The sequence below is a fragment of the Fusarium musae genome, chromosome 3, assembly GCF_019915245.1.
Source record: "Fusarium musae strain F31 chromosome 3, whole genome shotgun sequence".
In the NCBI taxonomy this organism is placed as follows: Eukaryota; Fungi; Ascomycota; class Sordariomycetes; order Hypocreales; family Nectriaceae; genus Fusarium; species Fusarium musae.
The window spans coordinates 2,338,396-2,361,706 of NC_058389.1; the positions used below are offsets into that span (position 1 = coordinate 2,338,396).

Here is a 23,311-nt window from a genome sequence, read left to right on the forward strand (position 1 = left end):
GACGCGACGATGAGGTTTGACGCTCGAGTGGATGTTGTCCCGGCTGGTGTTGAGCTACTCAGGCACGACTGAGAGCAAGGTCGAGCCTAGAGTCGGTTTCGGATGGACAGTAATAAGTAGTTGGTAAGTCAGTTTTGTGCTTTTTGTGGCAAGGCAAAATGCAGTCCATAAACTTAAATCATCCTAGACATATGAGTCATCAGAGGGAATGAGTGAGAGAGAAAAGAAGAAAGTGAAACACCCATAAAGTGATTCTTGACAGTCAAATAAATGCACAGGACGGGAGAGGATCAGGCAGTCGATGTCAGACCGCAGTAGCTGGACTGAATATGACAAGGCGTTGGCTGAGGCAAGGCCAGGCCACAACAGGAGGAGCAACTTGCTGTAGAAGGCTTAGCGTCGGGATCTGCCGCAACATACCGCCCTAGGCTGGTGACAGGGTTGTCTCCGATAAACAGGGATGGAGTACCTTAGGTACTAACCTACTGTGGAAACCTTGCAGGTGAAGCATGAAGTATGGGTAGAGCTACGGATACCTTGATAATATATATATGCCTTCACCCTGAAGCGCCATACCTACACATGAGCGTGCAGTGCTGACTGAGTGATGAATACTAGGTACCTACCTCGGTATTACCTAGGGTACTAACGTAGGTAAGGGACGTAATCCACAGGCAGTGGTTGATACTACCTAGTTCGACAAATAGAGCCATTTCTGCGTGTTCCAGCAACAGACACATAATTACCTAAGCTTTGTTCTTTTGATTCATTCACGAACCCAAGGTCGTTCCTGAATATAAGAAACATGCATGTTTAGCACGTGTAATGGGTTGTCTGCGATACTAATAAAGAGAAAGGAGAGCAGCAATGAACGCTAAGCACGGTCTTCCGTGATATCAATGTCCCATATAAGGTAGTCCTACCAGTCGCCATAAGCGCTCCCTGCTCAAAGGGGTATCCTAAATTTCCAAATCGAGTCCGTTGCTCCAGTCAATTGTCACTTCACTTCCTTTCCTAGCCATGCAGCCCATCATCTTCGCCTCCTCCCAGGCGTTCCACTGTGCGGAATATGTTGACTGCAAAGTTCATCGTCCAAGCAATCAGTCCCATAAGCATGAATGCTGCCAGCGCCTTTGACAAGCTCCTCACTGCTGTATCGGACAAGTTATGATAGACAAGGCTCTCGAACGCAAGTGCTGTGCTTGCCGACTTGAAGATAATGAAAAAGAGGTCCAGCAAGATGAGAGAAATCTTGGAGACAACAGATCTTAATCCTAAAGGCTTGCCTGTGTACTCATCCCAGATCATATATCCAATGTATGGTATAGCCACGCAATCTACGGCCACGGCAACTATGGATTGTGTCTCTTCAGCTGAATCCGTGTCATCAACGTCTTCAAGCTGGTGAATCCGCGCTGCAATAGCAAGAGCAATGATAGAAGTGACCATGACGCTCAGTCTAAACACAAGAGGGGCAAGAGAGTGCCGAATAGCTATATTCCATAGACGTTTGTACAGAGCTAGCGTCCTCTTCTTCCGTGAGACCCTGGCTTCTTGTGCATCGTACGGGTGGCGGGCTGGTGTGTTGAAATTTGGTTGTAGGTCATTTAGAGCCTCAACGTCCACCACTTTCGAGTCCTCGTTGGTCATGCGACCCCATGACGAAGAGAGGACAAAGTCTTGCCACGCTATGTTCGGCTGTGAAGTTAACGCTGGTTTATGTCCCGGCACGATGACGGGTTCTGCGGATCTCAAATGGTCCCATTTCCTGCCACGCATCGAGGCGCGTCCATAGCGCATAAAGTGGGGGATTTTGCCTCTCGTTTCCTGGCCCTGGCCAAAGAGAGGATCTTGCGGATCGACGAAGCCATCTTTCGAGATTCGTCTTTGGGGGTCACTTGGTGACGAGTTATGTTGTGGTGGGACAGCGCGATTGGGCGGCTGGAGTAGTCGCAGTTGGTCGTCGCTTACTGAGCCATGTTTGTCGTCCCAGGAGTCAATCCAGGCTATTTCTTGGGTTAGCAGAGAAGTCAAGCGATGGATTTATAAAATCGCTTACGTGGGAGGGACCGAGGGGGGCGTAGACGGGCAGATCTGCCGGCGACAGAGCTGCTCAGAGTGTGGCCAGAATCATATGTCCGTGGAGAGTCGTGATAGGTGCCAGTGCCAGTGCCAGTTCTTGGAGGAGAGGGAGAAGTCATGACGTGAAATCAGTGGCGGCGGCGACGAAGCCAATGATGGCGATGTTTATGTCTTCAGGTGGATATTGGAGCCGGCGAGGGCGATCGCAAAGCGTACCCAGGACAAACTGGCATGGCAGTCGAATTGTTAAAGCGCGGCTGAGCCGGCGACACGCGGGTTTGAGTTAAGCTGCCGAGTCTATTGTGTTTTACAGAAGAAAACCATGCAATAGAAGGTACTAATTAGAGAAAGGGTATCCGTGACCGTCAACGGTTCGAGTTCAAGAAAATGTAATGAACACAAAAACGCACACGACACAGCAAAAAACACAATAGTTGGAACGGAAGGTAATGAAATAGACTGGGAAATTAGAGATTGGAGATCCCCCGTCCTTACCTAGGCTTTTGACGGGCGTTTCGACGCGCCCATGGCCTGGTCTGTGCAGGCTGGGTCGGGACCCCAAGTCGTCATCCATTGACCGTTAGTGGGTGAGATTACCTGCTGAACTCTATAAGCGCTAGAGCGTCATAGGCCGCCAAGGCGCTTCCAGGTCGTTTGCATTCATTGTTTCTTACTTTGTTCCTCATGGATGCATGCATTTCTGTGTGTAATGAAATCATCGAGGCCTAACGGTCCATCATCCCCAGCCATTACACTCTATTATCTAGAGGTTTCATTGCAGCCTGGTCCTCAGTTTCTATTGTCTATACATATGAAGCATTGTAAGCATTGTCTCCCATCCTCGCACTATACCCTTGCCAACCTATCAACCCCAGTCGTGCCCAGAAAGCCTAGTTCTCATTGCATGCCTTCTGGCTGCCTCCTTGCAGCGACGCAGATCCTTGGTTGACAGGCTCCAGGCACAGAGCAACAGGGTCTCTGTGCCTGGGCTTGATTTTGATACGGATACGCGAATAAATCTCGAGGTTTTTTGGTCAATGGGAATCACGCGATACAAACCGATGTTCCGCAATCACGCGAACCAGATACACAAGTAGAACAAGTACCTAGATATCGTATCAACAAGTTTTCAAGCTTCCTAAGGAAACTTTGCGTCCATGACATCAGACCAGGTTTCGTCAAAAAGCCTGCAGAGAAGATAAACTTCGCTTGCCGCTTGTCACTATCTTCAATTCTCCGATCGTCCCTCATCCTTGATTTAACCCCACTGGTATTAGGCCCATGCTAACGTATTCTGCGACATACCAGCAAATTGAGCGGGCTATTTTGGGATATCTCATGAACTTGATCCTAGGCTTTCCTCACTGCTATGACTTAGAGAAATAGTAGCCCTGGCCTACTCTGTATACTTTCTGGACTTCATGTAGTTGTTTCGATTGTAGTGAGCTTATTTTTCCAAGGTACCTAATACTTCATTACTTCGAGGTGTTTCTCCGCAAGCTACTCCGTAGAAATGCAGCCATTCAGATTTAGAGAAACATCTTAATAGATGGTTATCCTGCGTTCACTATCATTCCACAATTATTTTCCCACCCAAGTGGAACATCCTGGCTATCTGGCAAACTGATGTACTATGACGAGTAGCTAATTGTGATTTTTTATTCTTTCCATTGCCATATCTAATTTATGGTTCTTGGGTAGGCGTAGCCAAGGTATCCGATGTTTCAACAATGTTGTCATCTAGGGCTTGGGATTCGACGAAGGCTATCACCCTCCAGTAACAGTCGGCCCCATTCTCCAAGAACCGCACTCTTCTATTAATCCGTTTCAATGGCTTCCCCATTTTTTGTAGGATCGTAACGGAGTTCATATCAGACAGAACCCAGGGGAGCCGCCCTGAGTGCTGTTCAAGCATCCAGATGCGTACCAAGGGAGCTACCACGCTCGATACATAGGTTTGAGATCTGTCAGCTCATTATTTGCCGGTCATCGTCCAACCTCCTTGTCGCTCTTGTGAAATCCCAACCACTCGCCTAGCATGCCTCCGGGTTTCGGTAGTGGGCATTCCCTCCTTGCTCTATCTTGTGCGTTCTCTGCCTCGTCGCTCACCACATCGTTAAACTGAACAATCCCATCTTCGACTTTAGGATTGGTATCCTTCCTCTTCCATCTCATGCGTCGGCCATTCTCGTCAACCATAACATCTCCATCGGCGAAGCGGGCCCGTGGTACAGGGCAGGGAAGAAAATGCGGGATCGTGACGACTAGAAAGCATGCGGCGACTGTCGTTGCGAAGAGCGACGATGTCATTCGCGATTTTGGGTGAAGGAGTGGTGGCATGATCCTGGTTAGGTCTGGAGGTCGTTTGGTGTAGTGTGGACTTTAAAGGTCTCAATTGGGCGTCAGCGGGTGTCTCATTGGATTCTAGATGCCATTGAACTCACATGAAAGCTGTAGCATCGTCCTCCAGACAAGCATTGACCAAGTCAACGTTGCCGACAGTATCGAGCGATTTGTGGTGATGATCCAGAATTCGTAGAGGCTCACCCAAGCCTGAGTTATGATGTGACTCTCATTGGCTACCGGCGGAAGGGGATTGTTTCGGCCTCGGCTCTATGTAAGCCCGACCTTTAGCTATTCAATTGGTGGGGCAGTTGAGTGTCTCCACCTCGAAGAGCGTCACTCAACACCGCGAATCGCGAAATCTCCAAATCCCCAACTACAACCATCACACGAGCCCAGCCTTCAAGTCATTCTCGTGATCTGCTCAAATCCCGTCGCATCGCATAGTATTTCATCGCATGACAACTCCTGGCTGCACACGATATGCTATGATCATTTTCTTCGATAAGGCATAGGAATAAAGATTAGCGTTGCGCGCATCGCCACGTGCCATCCCACCAACTCTACCCTTTCACGATGAGCGACCTCGACAAGTGAGGCTGAATGCCCAATCGCCGGTCTTCGGATCTTGAACTAATAACTCATTCTCAGGGCCATTGCGCAGCTGCGCGCATGCCGACCGATTCCGGAAGCGCAAGTCCGCGAGCTCTGTCATAAAGCTCGGGAACTTTTAATAGAAGAGGGCAACGTCGTCACTGTAACGGCACCAGTAACGGTATGCCTCATGCCTTAATGAAGGCTCAGCAATCTCTGATTCTCTGATTAGATATGTGGTGATATTCATGGCCAGTTCCACGATTTGATGGAGCTCTTTCGAGTTGGAGGCGATGTTCCAGATACAAATTACCTGTTCATGGGTAAGACCAGTCTTAATCACACCCAACCAACTTTCACACCTCTAATAAAAACTCCTAGGCGACTTCGTCGATCGTGGCTTCTATTCACTAGAATCTTTCCTCCTTTTGCTCTGCCTAAAAGTTCGATACCCCGATAGAATGACACTAATCCGCGGCAACCACGAATCTCGTCAAATCACCACAGTCTACGGGTTTTACGATGAATGTATAAGAAAGTACGGCAGCGCTAATGTTTGGCGTTACTGTTGTGACATTTTTGATTACCTGGCGCTTGGTGCGATCGTATTGGGCGCCTCCAACACCATGTCGCCTGGCGTAGAACCTGTCGATGACGAAACCGAGATCGAGGTTTGCGACCAGAACGGCTCTATAATGAGCCGCTTTCCCCGGCGTCGGCCAGATGACAGCTCGCAAGATCAGATCCAAAGCCCAGGCGGAACAGCAATGGATAAGACAGGCCCCCCGGGATCTGGCGCTTCCGGGTCAAGCGGTGGCTCAGTGGGAAATCCAGCCGGAGCAGTGCTTTGTGTTCATGGTGGTTTGAGTCCATTGGTCGATACAGTTGACAAGATTCGCTTGATTGACCGCAAACAAGAAGTCCCTCATGAAGGAGCCATGTGCGATCTACTCTGGTCCGACCCCGATGAGATCGACGGCTGGGGTCTTTCCCCACGAGGTGCGGGCTTCCTCTTTGGAGCTGATATCGTCAAGGTGTTCAACCATCGGAACGACCTGAGTCTCATTGCCCGCGCGCATCAGCTTGTCATGGAGGGGTTCAAGGAAATGTTCGACGCCTCTATCGTCACTGTGTGGTCTGCTCCGAACTATTGCTACCGCTGTGGAAATGTTGCTGCGGTCCTGGAACTCTCCGAAGACGAATCTGGCACAGGTCTCTTCGCCCGTAGCAATGGTGATGTTGGCAGAAGCGATGGCGGTACTGGAGTCATGATGGAGGGCGGTCTGCCTCCTCGGAGCGGTCCTGCCCGGCGATACAGGGTTTTCCAAGCTGCACCCCAAGATTCGCGAGGAATGCCTGCCAAGAAGCCAGTTGCGGATTACTTCTTGTGATCATCTTATCTTGCCATTGTCTTTTATTTTCACGTCTACCAGCCACAAATGTGGCTTTGTATCACGGAATTAACTTGGGTCTGGGGTTATGGGCAGGGTACGGAGTTCGATAATTTTCAAAATTCATTATATACCACCTGAGTCAAAGGGTATCGTCATGGTGCGCCTCTTAAATGCTGGATATCCACGCAATGCAGTTCGATCATTTCCAGGCTACTTTCCAGCGGTTCTAAACCCATGCAACCAGCCACTTATACTATCAACATACCTCCTGGTCCCTGGCTTGGTTGAAGCTCAGCACAGTTGTCAAATCTTCCAAGCAATTCCAACCAATTTTGCAAAGTGTCGAAGCTTTCGATAGGCCCCCAGCTTGCGGATGCGGGGTTCTCGTAGACCTCGATCTGAAACATGAGTGCCTCTTCGGGTTCGTTTTTCCTTCCTATAGGTGTCAAGAGGTATGGCATCTTTTTGAAGGCATCACGCAGTATGACTTGGTCTTCAAGAGACAGTCTTCCACGATGTCTGCAAATGTCAGAGACAAGGGTAAGGACAGCGGCGGCAGCATTGACCTCGTCGATGCTGAACGCCCAGTTTGTGGTCAAATCCTGTGACACAACGGGTTCAGGGAATTCCGAAGCCGTTGTTGTTTCTGAAGTCGTCTTCGAATTGAAGCCATCAGGAACCTGGTCGAAGTTGTAGGCATACTTTTGACAGAGGTCAGCGGATTCTGTCACCTCATCCGACGTATGTTCCGGTGCCCTACCACATCTAGACAACATTTCTTCTTCACCGCCACCAAGAAGTCTCGGCCTCAGGATTGAAGGTGTTTCGCTACAAGTCGAAGACATTCGCGTCCTTTTCTCTCCCTCTCCCTTGTTCCATGAACTATGGCGCTTGAATCTTTTGCGTCGGACACGAGTCCGAAGGATTGAAAAGAGTTCGAACCAATCTGAGAACCTTGAGGAGGTTTCCTCGCCTGCGCCATACGAACCGTAACGCCCGTTTTCAGCTGAGACTTCCTGGTGCTTCCTCTTCTTCGCTTGCTGACCCATGTTGGATGTAGCTTGCTTTGATCTTTCTTTAATACTTGGTGATCTGCCTTGACAGAGGATAATCCTAGGATTGGAACCGATAATTTGATGTGCGGTATGCCCTCAACTCGACAAGTCAACGGGATACTAAGTCTTCTATCGCTTGGATGTCCATCTGGAGTTGTGTATCTTTTCCCAAGTGAAGGGTTTGGGATGTTTGCAAATGCTTTGCATCCGGATCGGCGAGGTTTTATAGGTGTGAGGCGACATATGTTCCACAGCGCAAAGTGTTAAAGATGCCATCAGTAGATTGTTCAACTGCTTGTTCGTCAAGAGGCGATGCAGATAGGATCTGGTCAAGCTCTTCCCACTTTGTTTCTAGTGGTTGTTCCAGATTGGCAGAAAGCATTGCCATGGATTTTTAATTCTCAACTTGTGAGGTCGTGAACGGTATCAAAGATGCGAATGCTGAAGTGAATGATCGTATAACGGTCGGTTCGAGAGAGTACTTGATTAATATTCGATACGAGAAATAGCATGTGTTGGTATCTCCTATTCTTAACGCCCTATCAGCAATCGTTCTTTGAAGACTGATGAAAGACCCATTGTTCCTTTGGGTTCGTTGTTCGTTTTGTCGCTGTCGACGTTCGACTTCTGCTTTATGTTACAAGATTTCTGTAAGACATTCCAACAATATGATCTTTGTCTGTAGAGAACAAAGCTACAGGAACATCACCATATGTCGACCTCAGCCTTGTCGCTGGGTTTCATTGCTCGTTCATCCATAGGTTTCTCCCAGGTTTCGTTTTATTATCCAGTTCGCCATGGCAAGAGATCCGATGGAACACCACCCACATACCAGGTTTGGATGTGTTTCGAGAAGACGGGCGACGGATAGGACACCCATATCGCTATGTGGGAAATGCACATCGCCACCAAAAATGCCAGGTCAAGTCTATCGATAGGTCGAAGGAGCTTATGCCTAGCAATTGTATCAAGCCCTCTTGAACTTCACGCAAATTGCATCAGCACGAAGCTACTTGTCGGTACCTGTTCGATGTGGATGGCAGAGGATTTTGAGGCCACCGGGCGCAACGAAGTCCATTGGGTCGGACAAAAGCTCTCTGCTGGTTGGCCATCCAGTCAACACGGTCCTGAAGGGCCACCATCTTGTCCTACAGGGTTGTGAAAGGAAGTCATGGGAATGCTATAACCCATCGTTGACGAGACATCTCCAGGCATGGGTGCCACAGAGTAGCTGTGTCGCCGGGGATCATCCATCAAAGATCCAGGGGTAGCTATAGCGTGGTAGCTTTCGGTCCGTGAAACTTGAGGATCAGGGAACATTTGAGAGGTGTAGTGCTGGGGATGCATTGATGGAGTCATCGACTGCCTCGGTACTGGTGTAGGGACGTTGGAGGGAAGTGGTCGGGTGTATGCTGAAGGTGGCTGGAGAGCTTGGCCAGATTCCCACATAGAAGAACTGCTCGTAGATCCACTCGCGATAGATGGTTCACGGCTTTCCTGCGGAGGGAGGCCGTAAGATACGCCAGTATCGAGAGCTGTAGGTCTCCGGGGTGCTATAACCTGCTGAAGGGATTGGACACTATCGCTGTGAGTATTGGGGGGGAAGTGCGATATTGCTGCCGGATCGTTCTGCGACGACGCTGTACCCGAGTTCAAGTAACTACTAATGTAGTCATCGCTGATCCCATGTCGGTTGAGAAGACCACGAAGTTGTCTGTTCTCCTCTGCAACCCTCCGCGCAGCATGTTGCACCTCTGAGGACGCCTCGACACCCTGCAACTCATACACTCGGAGTCGTTGCTCGAGCTCTTGGAGATACTCTCTTCTTCGGGCCCGGGATCTCCTCTGATTATCTCTAATCCGGGCAAGGTTTGCTTTTTGCTATAGACAAGGACATGCCAACATTAGGAATATGGATCGAAGAGGAATGGATATGGACAGAGGAACGGGCCACGTACTGCCGGCGTTGACATTTAGTCGTTTTATAACTTGACGGGACAGGCGTTGTCAGTATGCGACAGGAGTTCGGCATCTATGCCAGATCGCGAATCTCGTAACAAGCTCTTTGCGACGGCGCCGTGGTGTTAGTCAACCAACACCGATGAGGATCGACGAAAGGCACAAAGGATAATGGGCAAGAGCTCAAGTTGTATGAAGCTGGAGTGGTCTTGATGAAAAACAACCCAGGTCTAATAGATGACGCTTTCCCTTTTATTGAAAGGATGGATGGGGCACCAGCGGTGACATATACCAGGGTATTTATGAAGACTCAAGACGATAAGCTCACGAGAGGGCCCGCCACATGGGAAGGTCAGCCACAGCGGCAAGTGTTTCTTTAGGAGACGGCGAAAGGAAAGAAAGAGATATTGGGGGCTTCTATACTACAGTCTGAAGGAAGTATCAGATACATGTGCCTCTAGAGATCCAGGGCCCGGAGAACCCCATCCACGGACGGGGCAGCCCTATTGGGACGAAGACCACTGGGCCGGCGCGGGACAACGAGACCAGTCGATGCAAGTGGCAGCCGGCGGTTATGCTGGGAATATGCTGCAGGGCTGCGCTACAAGCAACAGTCATAAGCTAGCTGCAACCCTGGTGCATTGCAATCTGCAAAGGACAAAGAGCCGGTCAACTCGGTAGCAAGAGATCCATGAACCGGGCGAGCGAACAGCGCGCCACCAACTCGATATGTGGAAAATGCTAACAAGCCACACTTTGAACGCTGACACCGCGACTTTCGAATTGCTCCTCTCGACATGCCCCGTCCAATATCTTGTTGCCATTCTCAAGAGGCGAGTGAAGTTGAGATCACATTACGTAGGTCGGTCCTGTACAGTAGTCTAGGGGGTGTAGAGGAAACTCAAGATAGGTGTCTCACTAGCAAGCCGTATACACATACTCCATACAGGCGGGCCCGACAGAATATGAGACTTGGGGACGTGAGAAACTGTATCGAAAGCCATGAAACCACCATCTAGCAGCTGTGCCAGGAAGCAATTGATTGAACGGGAAGTATTGCCGTACAGCAAATAGGTGTCTGGGGACTGGCAATGCCTCCAGGGATCCTGTCCTTCGGAGGTAGTGGCTGAGAAGATTTTGAGTTTACGGAAAGCGGAGTTGTAGCTGAAATGACGGAGGCCTGGACGGCAGAGGGGCAAGGACCCAAAACCGATGTTAGTGATTTGGCGAATGGGTATCATGCTTGGTTGAGCATAAACCCGTCGACGACGACATGATTCGGTGATTGTGAGGGCAACGGCTCCGAGGGTATGGCTAATAACTAAATGGCACATCACACCCACTCTCGAACCTCGCTGCAGAAAAAGACGGGCTGGCGTGAGCCGTTATTGCCCCCTTGTGGCGATAAGGTGGGTGTAAGTCAGACGGACAGGGTGCGCTGTACGGAGATCATTGCTGAGCCACGCGCTCATAAACACGCATCCTTGAAATTCAGTCGCTGAGAACATGAGGATATGAAAGTATCAAGCCCTCCCCTCCCATCCCATCCCAATCCCAATCCCAACATAGCGGAGGGCACAGAGTTACGTGTGAGCACAACACTGTTCCGGCGCCGGCGGCAGCGGCATCAGCGGCATCAGCGGCGGCGAAGGGGCAGTATATTTGCATCCTCCGTATGTTTTGCGATTGTGTTTGCCTGTAATCGTGGAGGCTAGCATCTTGAAAACACATAGTCTGCTGACAGGCATCTCCTTTCGCCTGCAACGTAGTGGGAAATCTCACAAGAGCTGTGGGAACCAAGACCCCTAGGGTGACACCATTCCCCGGCTACCACTAAGGCTAGGCTTTGTTGGAGGTGAGGCGCCGTTCTTTTCTTTTTTCGAAATAGAACAAGGGCGTTCTGAGGAGAGTTACTGGGAGATCAGGATGTGAAGCCATGGATGCCGCTAGCGATGCACGGTCGCTCATGTCTAGGGAACCGAAAAAGGAACGACAAGGCCGGTCTCCAAAGAGAAAAAAAACCCAGATCCATCAAACAAAACGTAGGAGTACGTATCGTCTGGCCGTTCAAGGCGTCGTCTGGTGGCTCAACACTATCCCCGGTGCTGTTATGAGATCGCGGTTAGATTCCACGGCGCATGACTAGGACCGCAACAGTCGAGAATGAGAAAACAATAGGCGGTGATGCAAATTCAAATGGAAACACTAAAACAGAGATGGCCCAACCACAGCTCGAGTTCCGTATTGCACAGTACAATACCTAACGCGGCGGGCGCAAATACAGAGAACGTAATACCATTGTCGAAATGGCCGGGATCAATTAAGGGAGACAGATCGCGAGCCTAGAACAAACCAAGCGGATCATGGTCATACTGTAATAGGCACGTTTATGCGATGTCACATGCTGGAACTTTTTTTTTTTAATTTTTTAATTTTTTTTTAGCTGTCCCAGTTGATTCGTGTGAGAGGAGGAAGCATCTGAGCAGTCATTTGCTTGGGTGGAAGCAACAGCCAAGCTGGGTAAGTCCAGCAGGACAGGGACATTTGCGCAGGTGAACGCACTGCTCATCAATGGACTAGGTACCTACTGATTGAGGTTGGATGCTAGGTAACTTAGGTATGATTGAGTTGGCTGTGCCTTAATGACTAGGCAATGTCGCGATATGACGCAGTGTGTTCTGTTCTGCACCCACCGCAATAAACTCGGACCTGGGGCTGGGCTGGCGAAGATATCGTCATGTGCCTGCCATTCCCTAAAATTGGTTGAGCCCCCCCCCCCCCCCCCCCCCTAAATCTCGATCTTCGCCAGGGAAGAAGACCCCAAGGCTGATCCAAGGGTTTGGAACTCAACGTCGAGGATGTGGCTGAGGGGCCTAAGTCCAGACCCTGTCCCCACCTCGGCAAATGCCGACCGTTGAGGGTTAGCAAGACTGGTCAGTTTAAACAACCCAAAGCTTGGTAACAAGACAAGCAACTGCAAGAACTGTTTGTGTTGAATATATGTATAAAGGTTAAATTGATTGATCTACTAAGTAGGCCTTAAGGGTCAGCTTTATATTAGTTAATATATATATAACTATTATACCTAATATTTACTATTAACTATCTATTAATATCCTTATTAAATTAAGCTAGTTATAATATATAATATATTTTATTTACTTAAGTTTTTAACTATCTTTATCTTAAAATTTTTATTTTATATTTATTATATTTTATATTTATTAATACTTTTATTATTAAAGTATATACTTATAAAATTAAAGTCTATATTATATATATTACTATTACTTTTAGCTATCTAATTAATAGAGGTAAATCTTAATTTTTAATTCTAGCTTTAAGATAGAGTTAAAGTTAAGTTAGTAAAGGCTATTATATTAAAAAGATAAAATGTCTCTATAGTAATATATAAGGTATAGCTAATAAGGTCTTATAATAAGAATAATATAATATAATACTTATTTTTTAATATATTATATATAAGGCATTATATATAATACTAAAAAATATAATAACTTTAAAAGTAAGTCTTAAGGTTATATAGCGCTGCCTTTAACTTTATAATCTAACTAAATAAATAGCCTTAATCTATAAGTATAAAAAGATATTTTCTTTAGCCTTAGCAGGCTAAAGGCCTTTTTTATTATTACCTAATTAAAGTAATTAATACTAAGGCTTTAACCTTAAAAGCCTAATTTTAAATAAGCTAGAAACTATAAAAACTATTTAAAAATACTATATTATATAATTAGTATTAATAGCTATAACTATCTTATTATAGCAGTTAATACTTATATAAATAGTAATCTAACTAATATTAATAATTTTAATATTAATAATATCTTTAATTTATATACCTTCTTTTAATATTTAAATATTATAAGTAAAAACCTATTATATATTAATAAATTAATATTAATATAGTAAGTTAATCTTATAATCTTTAATTATATTATAAGGCTCCTAGATATATAAAATATATCTATTATATTAACTATTATAAGTAAATTAAAGGCCTTAAAAAACCTAGCTAATTACTTAAAGCAGGATTAGGACTTATTAATAAAGTAATAGGCCTTTATTATAGCTATTAAATTAGGTAGTAGTAATAGCTAATACTAGGTATAATTTATAGAGTTAAAATATATAGTTAAAGTAATTAAATTAATAGTATAAATATTATATTATAGGAATTAAAGGCTATTATAAAATAAAGGAAAGGAAATAAAAGGGAAAAAAGAAATAAAAAAGTAAATTATAAAATAAAGGTTTTAGTATTAAAGGAAAAACTATAAATATTAGTAAGCTAAAGCTAGCTTAGTAAGTTAGTAATAAATTAGATTAAGTTATAAAGCAATATAAAGTAATATAAGGAATATAAATTAAAGGTAAATATAGCTAATTAATACTTAAGAAAGGCTATTATATAATAATTATAGTATTATATATATATAATATATAAGTTATTAAAGATAATATATATTTTTATATTTTAGTTTATAATATTATTAGTTTTTATATTTTAGTAATTTATTAATATAGTTTATAGGTTTTATATTATAGCTAGCTATATAATATTAAAGTTAATATAGTTAATTAGTATTATTTATTATAAGTCTTTAATAGCTTAAGCTAGCTATATTTATAACTATACTATTCTCTTATAGCTCTATATAATGCTAAGGTTATTAGTAATTAATACCTTTATTTTAGTAAATATATTAATATAAAAGCATTATATCCCCAGTTTAACTACTATTTTATTATTAATTTTACTTTATCTATTCAGACATAAGGGCAGTTAATTACATACCTAGGCATATGTATTTAATTAATAGAGGTTAATTTAGCTTTTACTAACTAACTTATATAAATAGAGTTAACCTTCTTCCTTTATAGAACCCTGCTATTACCTTGCCTTTACCTTTAATTTTATATAATTAAGAGGATATAGTATAGATAATTAGCCTTAATAATTATATTCTTAAGCTATTCTTTATATAAGGCTAAACCTATTAATATAATAAGGAAAGCTACCTTTTTTATATTAAGAGGCAGGCCTTTTTTTATAGCCCTTTCTAGCTTATTTAATTTAGCTAGCTCTTTAGCTAGCTAAATTAAATAAATAAGATAACTTAAGTAAACTAGATTTATATAACTAATTAAGTTAATTAAAGTATAGTTAAAAATAGCTATTTTAATTAAGCTAGAAAGGCTTTTAGATAAAAAGTTCTTCTTAATAGCTATAGCTATTATATAAAGCTTATAGTAATCTTTACTATTAGCCTAACTTAATACTAATTTAATTATAGTAATAAAGTTATAGTTAGTTATATAATAGCCTTAATTAGGCTCTAGGCTCTTATATAATATCCTATTAGTAGCTATAATTAATATTAGTAACTATAATTAACAGGTTAGTAAATATATTTAAGTATAATAGGTATACTAGGCCTAGTATATTATAAGGGTTAATTAAAGATCTTTTAGTAGGGGTAAAAGAAGAAGGTTAATATAGCTGCTAAAAGGTAATAGACCTGTAGGTAGTATTTATACTGCTTAATTAAGGCAGTAATTGCATTACTTAAGGCAGATAAACTTTAATTAATATTAACTCTTATAATTCTAGCTTACTATAGGGGCCTTACTGTTTAAGCTATTATATAAAAAGTTAAAAGCTTAATAGCCCTAAATAAGGCTAATAGTAACTAAAAAAAAAAAAAAAAAAAAAAAAAAAAAAAAAAAAAAAAAAAAAAAAAAAAAAAAAAAAAAAAAAAAAAAAAAAAAAAAAACATTATATATTATTATTTAACTAGTTAGTAGATATTAAGTATTATATATTATTAAGTCTTTAAATATTAGGTTTTCCTTAGGTTTTAGGTTTAATATTAACTTTAGATTATTTTATAACTAATATATTATATTATTATATTATTTTAGATAGTATATTAATATTAAAGTTAAGGTTATTAAAGTTAATTACCTTTTTTTTTATTAAAGTAGCTTTATTTTTATTTTTATTAAGTATTTTTTTTAATTTCTTTATATATTAAGATATAAGTCTATTATTATTTAATTCCTACTTTATTAAGTCTATCTTTAAGTAGGCTTACTAGTATTCTAGTATCTTATTAGCTTTAATAACTTTATTTTTATTATAAATTATTTTAATAAAAGTTAAGTTTATTTAGTAATAGTTCTTTTTTAAGTATTTACTATTAGTAAATATAGCTATCTTTAGTATATAGCTAAGGTTTCTTATATTAGTAAGCTAGGCAGCTTTATTAAGTTATAGTAATTTATATATTTATTTAACTTATATATTAGTAGCTTTAAAGTAATACTTATAATTATAAAAAAGATCTAAGTAATTTAGTAATAGGTTATTAAGTTTAAAGTTAAAGTAGTTATTTAGGTTTACTTATATTAATATATAGTTAAGTATTAATACTTATTATAAGTAAATGCCTTTATTTAAGTTAAGCTTTTTACTAGGTTTAGTATATTTATTAGTATTTTAATTTTAATTATTATACTTTTTTATAATATTATATTTAATATTAAGTACTTCTTTAAGCTATTTATATAGTTATTATTTATTCTTTCTTAATAAGTATATTAATAGTATTAGTATTTTAATATTTAAAATTAGGTTTTTTTTATTAATTTTTTCCTAGAATAGTAAGGTAATAAGTTTTTAAAGCTTATTAAAGTTTAATTATAGTATTTTATAAAGTTCTTAGTTTATATTTATTTAAAGTAAGCGCTTTATAATATTTTTTATAATATTATAGATTTTATTAATATTTTCTTTATATCTATATATATTAGCACTAAAGTTATATTACTTATTAAGTATTATAATAGTATTAGGGTCTAGTATTTTTTTTATATATTACTATTTAGTTAATTTTTTTATTTAGATATTCTTCTTTTAATCTTACTATAAATTCCCTTAAAATAGCTTAAAGAAAAAATCTATATCTTTTTCCTTATTTTTTAATAAGATTATAAGGTCTATTATAACAGGTTTTATAGCTATTATATCTTTTAGCAGGATTATAAGGTTTATTATAATAGGTCTTATAACTATTATATCTTTCTTTTTCTTTATATTACTTAATTTACCTTTTAAGTTAGTTAGCTTAGTAGATATAGTTATATTTAGTTTTAATAAGTATATAGTTATTAGTAAGGTAAAGGTATTAAGTTAAGATTAAGATAAGTAAAAATAAATTTATATTAGCTAAGTAAGGGTTTATAGTTATAAGGCCTAGTTATTAATTATAGGTAGTATTATATTATAGGGGATATTAATAGTAAGTAAATATATATAAGTAATACCTTATATTATATAATAAGGTTTAAATTACTATAAGTATAAGAAGTATATACTTAATTTAAGTATATATTCTTCTTTTTATAGGTTTTTATAAAGCCTTTAGTTTTATATTACTAACTTTAGCTTTTTTAATATCTTATATATATCTTATCTTATATAAATTTAGTAATAATATTACTATATTATCTTCTAGTTTTAATTTTATTATTTAATAATTTATTTCTAATTTAAGTTTATAGTATTTAATTAAGTATTAAGTAGTCTTTTTATTAAATATAGTTTATATTTACTATTAGATAATTTTTTCTAGTTTTCTATTTATAATTACTAAGCTTATTAGGTTTTTATATCTTTTATTAAATAGGTTATATTTTACTTATTTTAGTTAGTTTACTAATATTATAAAGTGTATTTACTAATAGTCTAGTATATTAAGTCTATATATTAAGTACTTAATATATTTTATTATTATAAATAGTCTTATAAATTATTAAAAGACTTTTTGTTTTATAAAAAAGTTAATTATATATTTATAGTAAAGTTATAAATAGATTTTATTTCTTATGTTAAAGAATATTAATTTATAATATCTATTATAGTAATATTTTATAGAGATTATTACTATTATAATAGTATTATATACTTTAAGTCTAGTTATTAAAAGGTTTAGTAAAGTAGGTATATTACTAATTATTACTAAGGTAATATTATTTAAAGTAAAGCTTTTAGTAAGTTTATTAAGTAACTGTTTTATAGTACTAGATTTAGTATTATTAAACTTAAACTGTATTATTAGTATTATTTATTTTTATTTTATTAAAAAGTATAATATATTAATTACTATATATAGAGCTAACTCTAGCTATTAAATTATTTACTTTAATTATCTATCTATTTAAAGGTAGTAAGCTATAATATAAAGTAGTTTTATATTTATAAGTTTTTATATTTCTTATTAAATTACTGCTAGGAATTTAAGATCCTTATTTATAATAATTATTTTTAAGATTCTTTAGTTATAAGAAAGTAAAGTATTATAAAATAGTTTTATTATATCTTTAATTATAATATTTTTAATTATAGAAATAATAATTATTTTTTTAGTAAATTTATTTATAATTACTAATACTAAGTTATTTCTATTATTTAATTTTAATAGTATTATTATAAAGTCTATAATAATTATATAATATAAGTATAGTAAAGGCAAGATTAATTAAAGGTTACTATATAATAAGTATATTAAAGTATAATATAATTAATATTATAGATATATATCCCCAGTTTAACTACTATTTTATTATTAATTTTACTTTATCTACAGTTCAGATATAAGGGCAGTTAGTCATATACCTAGGTATATATATTTAATTAATAGAGTTATTATTAACTTTAGGTTAATTTAGCTTTTACTAACTAACTTATATAAAAGTTAACCTTTTTCCTTTAATTTTAACTTTTATAGAACCTTTAGTCCTAGAACCCTGCTATTACCCTGCCTTTACCTTTAATTTTATATAATTAGGAGGATATAGTATAGATAATTAGCCTTAATAATTATATTCTTAAGTTACTTTTTATATAAGGCTAAGTTACTTATTAATATAATAAAGAAAGCTACCTTCTTTATATTAAAAGGTAGGCCTTTTTTTATAGCCTTTTCTAGCTTATTTAATTTAGCTAGCTCCCTAGCTAGCTAAACTAGATAAATAAGATAACCTAGGTAAGCTAGATCTATATAATTAATTAAGTTAATTAAGGTATAGTTAAAAATAGCTATCTTAACTAAGCTAAATAGGCTTTTAGATAAGAAGTTTTTCTTAATAGCTATAGCTATTATATAGAGCTTACAGTAATCTTTACTATTAGCCTAGCCTAGTACTAATTTAATTATAGTAATAAAGTTATAGTTAGTTATATAATAGCCTTAATTAAGCTCTAGGCTCTTATATAGTATCCTATTAGTAACTATAATTAATATTAGTAACTGTAACTAACAGTTAGGTTAGTAAATATACTTTATAATAGGTATATTAGGCTTAGTATTCTTTTAGTAAGGGTAAAGGAAGAAGGTTAATATAGCTACTAAAAGGCGGTATTTATACTGCTTAGTTAAGGCAGTAATTACGCTACTTAAGGTAAATAAACCTTAACTAATATTAACTCCTATAATTCTAGCTTACTATAAGGGCCTTACTATTTAAGCTATTATATAAAAAGTTAAAAGCTTAATAGCCTTAAATAAAGCTAATAGTAATTAAAAAAAAAAAAAAAAAAATAGATATATATAAATATATTCTTTAAATTTTATCTAGCCCTTATTAATATAGTAGTTATTAAGGAATTATAATAACTTAATATAGCCTAAATAATTAAAGTTATAAAGTAATTTAAAAATATTAAGTTTATATAATATAAAGATATAAAGTCTATCTAGGCTATTAGTATTTACTTTTTATAATAGACTATTATATAATATAAAAGGTATTTATATATAGTTTTATATAGTAAGCTTATTATTTATTACTATAATATTAAGTATCTATTTCTAGATTTTATTATATATATAATTATATTAAAGCTTATATTGAAATTTTAGTAATATATATATTATTTTAGTTATTAGTATTAGTAGTTATTTAAGTTATATATTTAAAAATAGGTTTATTATTAAGGGTTACTTTAAAGTCTAGGTTAAGTATATAGTTACTTTTTAATCTTTAGGGGTTAGTATATTTATTTACTTTAAGGCTATAATTTATAGTTCTAGTTAATTATCTAGTATATTATTAAGCTCCCCTAGGGTATTTAGTAGTATTTAGCTATATTTATTTAGTAACTTACTTAATATATCTAGTATAGTATAGTCTCTTCCTAGTTTATAGATTATATAGATATTAAAGTAGCTAATATATTCTAGTACTTAAATAAGTTTTTTATTAATTACTATTCTAGCTATAGTATTAATAATATCTAACTATTATATTATATCTAGTATAGTATTATAGTCTATAAATATAATTACTAGGGGCTTTATTATTATATTAATATATTTTAATATCTTTTTTAATATCTATAGAAAACTAGCTATTTTTAGCTTTATTATTTAGTATTTCTTCTTTATATTAGAAAGTATATATAAGAAAAATATAATAGGTTTAATTAATATTTATAGTAAATATTTTATAATTTTACTATTACTTTTAAGTTTATTAATTATTTTATTTTAGATATAGTATACTATAACTCTAAAACCTTAACTAGATATATTAAAGTCTATAAAAAGTATATAATTTAATAAAAAGAATTTAAAGATCTAGTATTAAGTAAAAGCTATTTTAATTTTATTAAATATTATTAACTTTATTATAGTTAGTTTAAGTAGTAGTATTATATTAGCAGTATATTAATAAGTAGTCTTTTATAGTTTAGGTTTTTTATTAGTTTTCTCTTTTTTTTTATTTTTAATTGCTTTTACTATATATTAAAGGTTTATTTTATATTATTAAAGTAAGTTAATAATTATAATATAATATAAGATATTATATCTTAATAAGCCTATAAAGCTAAGTAATTATTTAATACTTCTTAATATAATTAGAAATTTAAGTCTTTAAATAGCTTTTAGTTTTTTTATAAGAGTTAATATATTTAAAGTATTTATAAGTTTTTTAAAGATAATAATAAATAGGAGTTTAATAAAGGATTTTATTAGTTTTATAGATATATTATATTTATATAGTTTTATTAAGACTTTTTAAAGTTATATAAAGTATTTATTAATTTTTTTAAATATTATAATAATATTATTATAGTAAGTATTAATATTAGTGCTTTTAAGGATAGTATTAATATACTTTTATATATATATACTTAATTTTTTATATCTTATAATTAAGACTTTAAATTTATATTAGCTATCTAAAGTAATAATAGTAAATACTTATTTAAATTTAAAGTATATTAGCTATTAGTAATAAAATAATATAGTATTTATAGTAATAATATATATTATATTAGTTATTTTTATTATTATATTATCCTATTATTTTATTAAATAAGTATTATTAAGTATTATCTTATTTAATAAATATATATTAATTACTATTTTACTTTTATTAAAAAGTAAAAATATCTTTATAGTAATATATAAGATATAGCTAATAAGGTCTTATAATAAGAATAATATAATATAATACTTATTTTTTAATATATTATATATAAGGCATTATATATAATACTAAAAAAATATAATAACTTTAAAAGTAAGTCTTAAAGTTATATAGCACTACTACCTTTAACTTTATAATCTAACTAAATAAGTAGCCTTAATTTATAAGTATAAAAAGATATTTCCTTTAGCCTTAGTAAGCTAAATACTTTCTTTATTATTACTTAATTAAAGTAATTAATACTAAAGCTTTAACCTTAAAAGCCTAATTTTAAATAAGCTAAAGATTATAAAAACTAGTATAAGATATAATGCTATATAATTAATATTAATAATAGCTATAACTATCTAATTAAAGTAGTTAATACCTATATATCTAGCCCTTTAACTAAAATCTATAGCCTTAAGCTTAATACTATACTAATCCTCTAATCCTTCTTAAAGTATTATAAAATTATAAGAAAATACTTACTATATATTAATAAACTATTAATAATATAGTAAATTAATCTTATAATCTTTAGCTACTAAGTATAGCTACTTAGTATTAATAGAAATAGAGCTAAAAATAAAGCCCTTAGTAATTATATTATAGATTAGATATATATATTAAAGGACTTAATAAATTATCTAAAATAGGGTTAATACCTATTAAGATAATAGCAGGCTTTTATTAATAATATTATATTAAGTAATAATAATAGTTAATATTAGCTATAATTTATAAAATTAAAATATATAATTATAGTAGTTAAATTATAGATATAAATATTATATTATAAGAATTAAGGGCTATTATAATATAAAGAAGAGAAAGTAAGGGAGGAAAGAGAAGTAAAAAGGCAAATTAGGAAATAAAGGTTTTAGTATTAAGGGAAAAACTATAAATATTAGCAAGCTAAAGCTAGCTTAATAAATTAGTAATAAATTAAATTAGGTTATAAAGTAATATAAAGTAATATAAGGAATATAAATTAAAGGTAAATATAGCTAATTAATACTTAGGATTTTACTTTTATATTTATTTTCTTTTCTTTATTATATTATAAAGATTAGGAATATAAATAGGACTTATTTTATAGTTTACTTAGCTTTATTTACTAATATAAGCTTTTTTATAGTTATTTTAATAACTTTTTAATTATTAAGTCTTAATAAGTAGACTTTATATTTCTTTAAGATATATTTATACTAGTATAGGTTTATCTAGATTTATATTATATCTTTTTCTTTAATATAAGTAAAGCCTATATTTTAGAAGATATTAGTAAATTTTAAAATAAGGTTTACTAGTCTTAATATATTATTATTATTAAGATTATTATAGATTATAATACTAATATTATATTTAATAAATTATAGTTAAGAGATATTTATTTATAAAATATATTACTTTTTTTATTATTTAAAGCTAGCTACTATAAGTATAGTATTATTATAAGTATTATTATTAACTTTCTATACCTATATATTTAATAAAATATTATATAAATATCTTAGCTTTATATTTCTATATAAGTATATAAGAAATAAGGTTTTATTTTATATAATAATTTATTTTATAAAGCTATTTACTAAAAGTATAAATATTATAAATCTTAATACTATATTTAGTTTAAAGATAAAGTCTTGGCCTTTTAGTACTTTATACTTAACTTTAAGTAGTATATAGGAGTTAGGTTTTATTATTTAAGTATATAATACTTATACTTTATATTATATTAGTTACTAGTTATAAAATGCAGCTAATAGAATATTAATACTATAGCTCTTAATATATACTATACCTATTAAAAGTTTAATATTAAATTTCTTTAATATAAGGTAATTAATACCTATTAGTATATTTAGTTTTAGGTTTTTAATAAGTAATATTTTATATTTAAAAATTACTACTACTTATTTTTTATTTAGTAGTTTATTAATTAAGTTTATTTATATTATTATATATTTATTTATAATATATTTATCCTATCTTATCCCTTTAATTATTATTAGTATTACTTTAATTTATATTTTAAGTTTTAGGTAGTATTTTATAATTTATATAGAATCTGCTATAATTATAGAATATTTAGTATTTATATAAATATTATAGGTTTATTAAAGTTTATTAATATCTAGGTAGATCTATATCTAAAAGTAAGTAAATAAGTAAATACTAAATCTAGTTTTAATATTATTTAAGGTATTAATATTAGAATAATATAGCTATAGCTATAGTTACTATTAAAGTAGGGATAGAGTTTATATATTAATAGGTAGTACTATTAACTCTAAAATTAGTTTTAATTTAGTTTTAGTAAAGTATATATTAAAGCTTATAGAAGCGATTTCTGTATTTTATAGAGATATTATTAAAGTTATT

The 23,311-nt window shown here is 34.5% G+C and overlaps 4 protein-coding genes across 4 annotated transcripts; 1 reads left to right on the plus strand and 3 right to left on the minus strand.

The window, feature by feature from the left end:
* Positions 1-1,014: 1,014 nt before the first annotated feature.
* J7337_004176 (uncharacterized protein) lies at positions 1,015-2,201 on the minus strand (the record flags this gene model as incomplete). The annotated part of the gene is made up of 2 exons (XM_044821876.1): positions 1,015-2,006; positions 2,060-2,201. 2 exons carry the CDS (start codon positions 2,199-2,201, stop codon positions 1,015-1,017), a joined length of 1,134 nt encoding a protein of 377 aa, XP_044683209.1.
* A 2,800-nt stretch (positions 2,202-5,001) lies between these two features.
* Positions 5,002-6,410, plus strand: J7337_004177 (uncharacterized protein; the record flags this gene model as incomplete). Its single annotated transcript, XM_044821877.1, has 4 exons — positions 5,002-5,018; positions 5,077-5,200; positions 5,252-5,342; positions 5,401-6,410. 4 exons carry the CDS (start codon positions 5,002-5,004, stop codon positions 6,408-6,410), a joined length of 1,242 nt encoding a protein of 413 aa, XP_044683210.1.
* A 251-nt stretch (positions 6,411-6,661) lies between these two features.
* Positions 6,662-7,462, minus strand: J7337_004178 (uncharacterized protein; the record flags this gene model as incomplete). Its single annotated transcript, XM_044821878.1, has 1 exon — positions 6,662-7,462. The coding sequence occupies one exon, from the start codon at positions 7,460-7,462 to the stop codon at positions 6,662-6,664; it is 801 nt and encodes a 266-aa protein (XP_044683211.1).
* A 1,122-nt stretch (positions 7,463-8,584) lies between these two features.
* Positions 8,585-9,441, minus strand: J7337_004179 (uncharacterized protein; the record flags this gene model as incomplete). The annotated part of the gene is made up of 2 exons (XM_044821879.1): positions 8,585-9,349; positions 9,427-9,441. 2 exons carry the CDS (start codon positions 9,439-9,441, stop codon positions 8,585-8,587), a joined length of 780 nt encoding a protein of 259 aa, XP_044683212.1.
* Between the last annotated feature and the right edge of the window lie 13,870 nt (positions 9,442-23,311).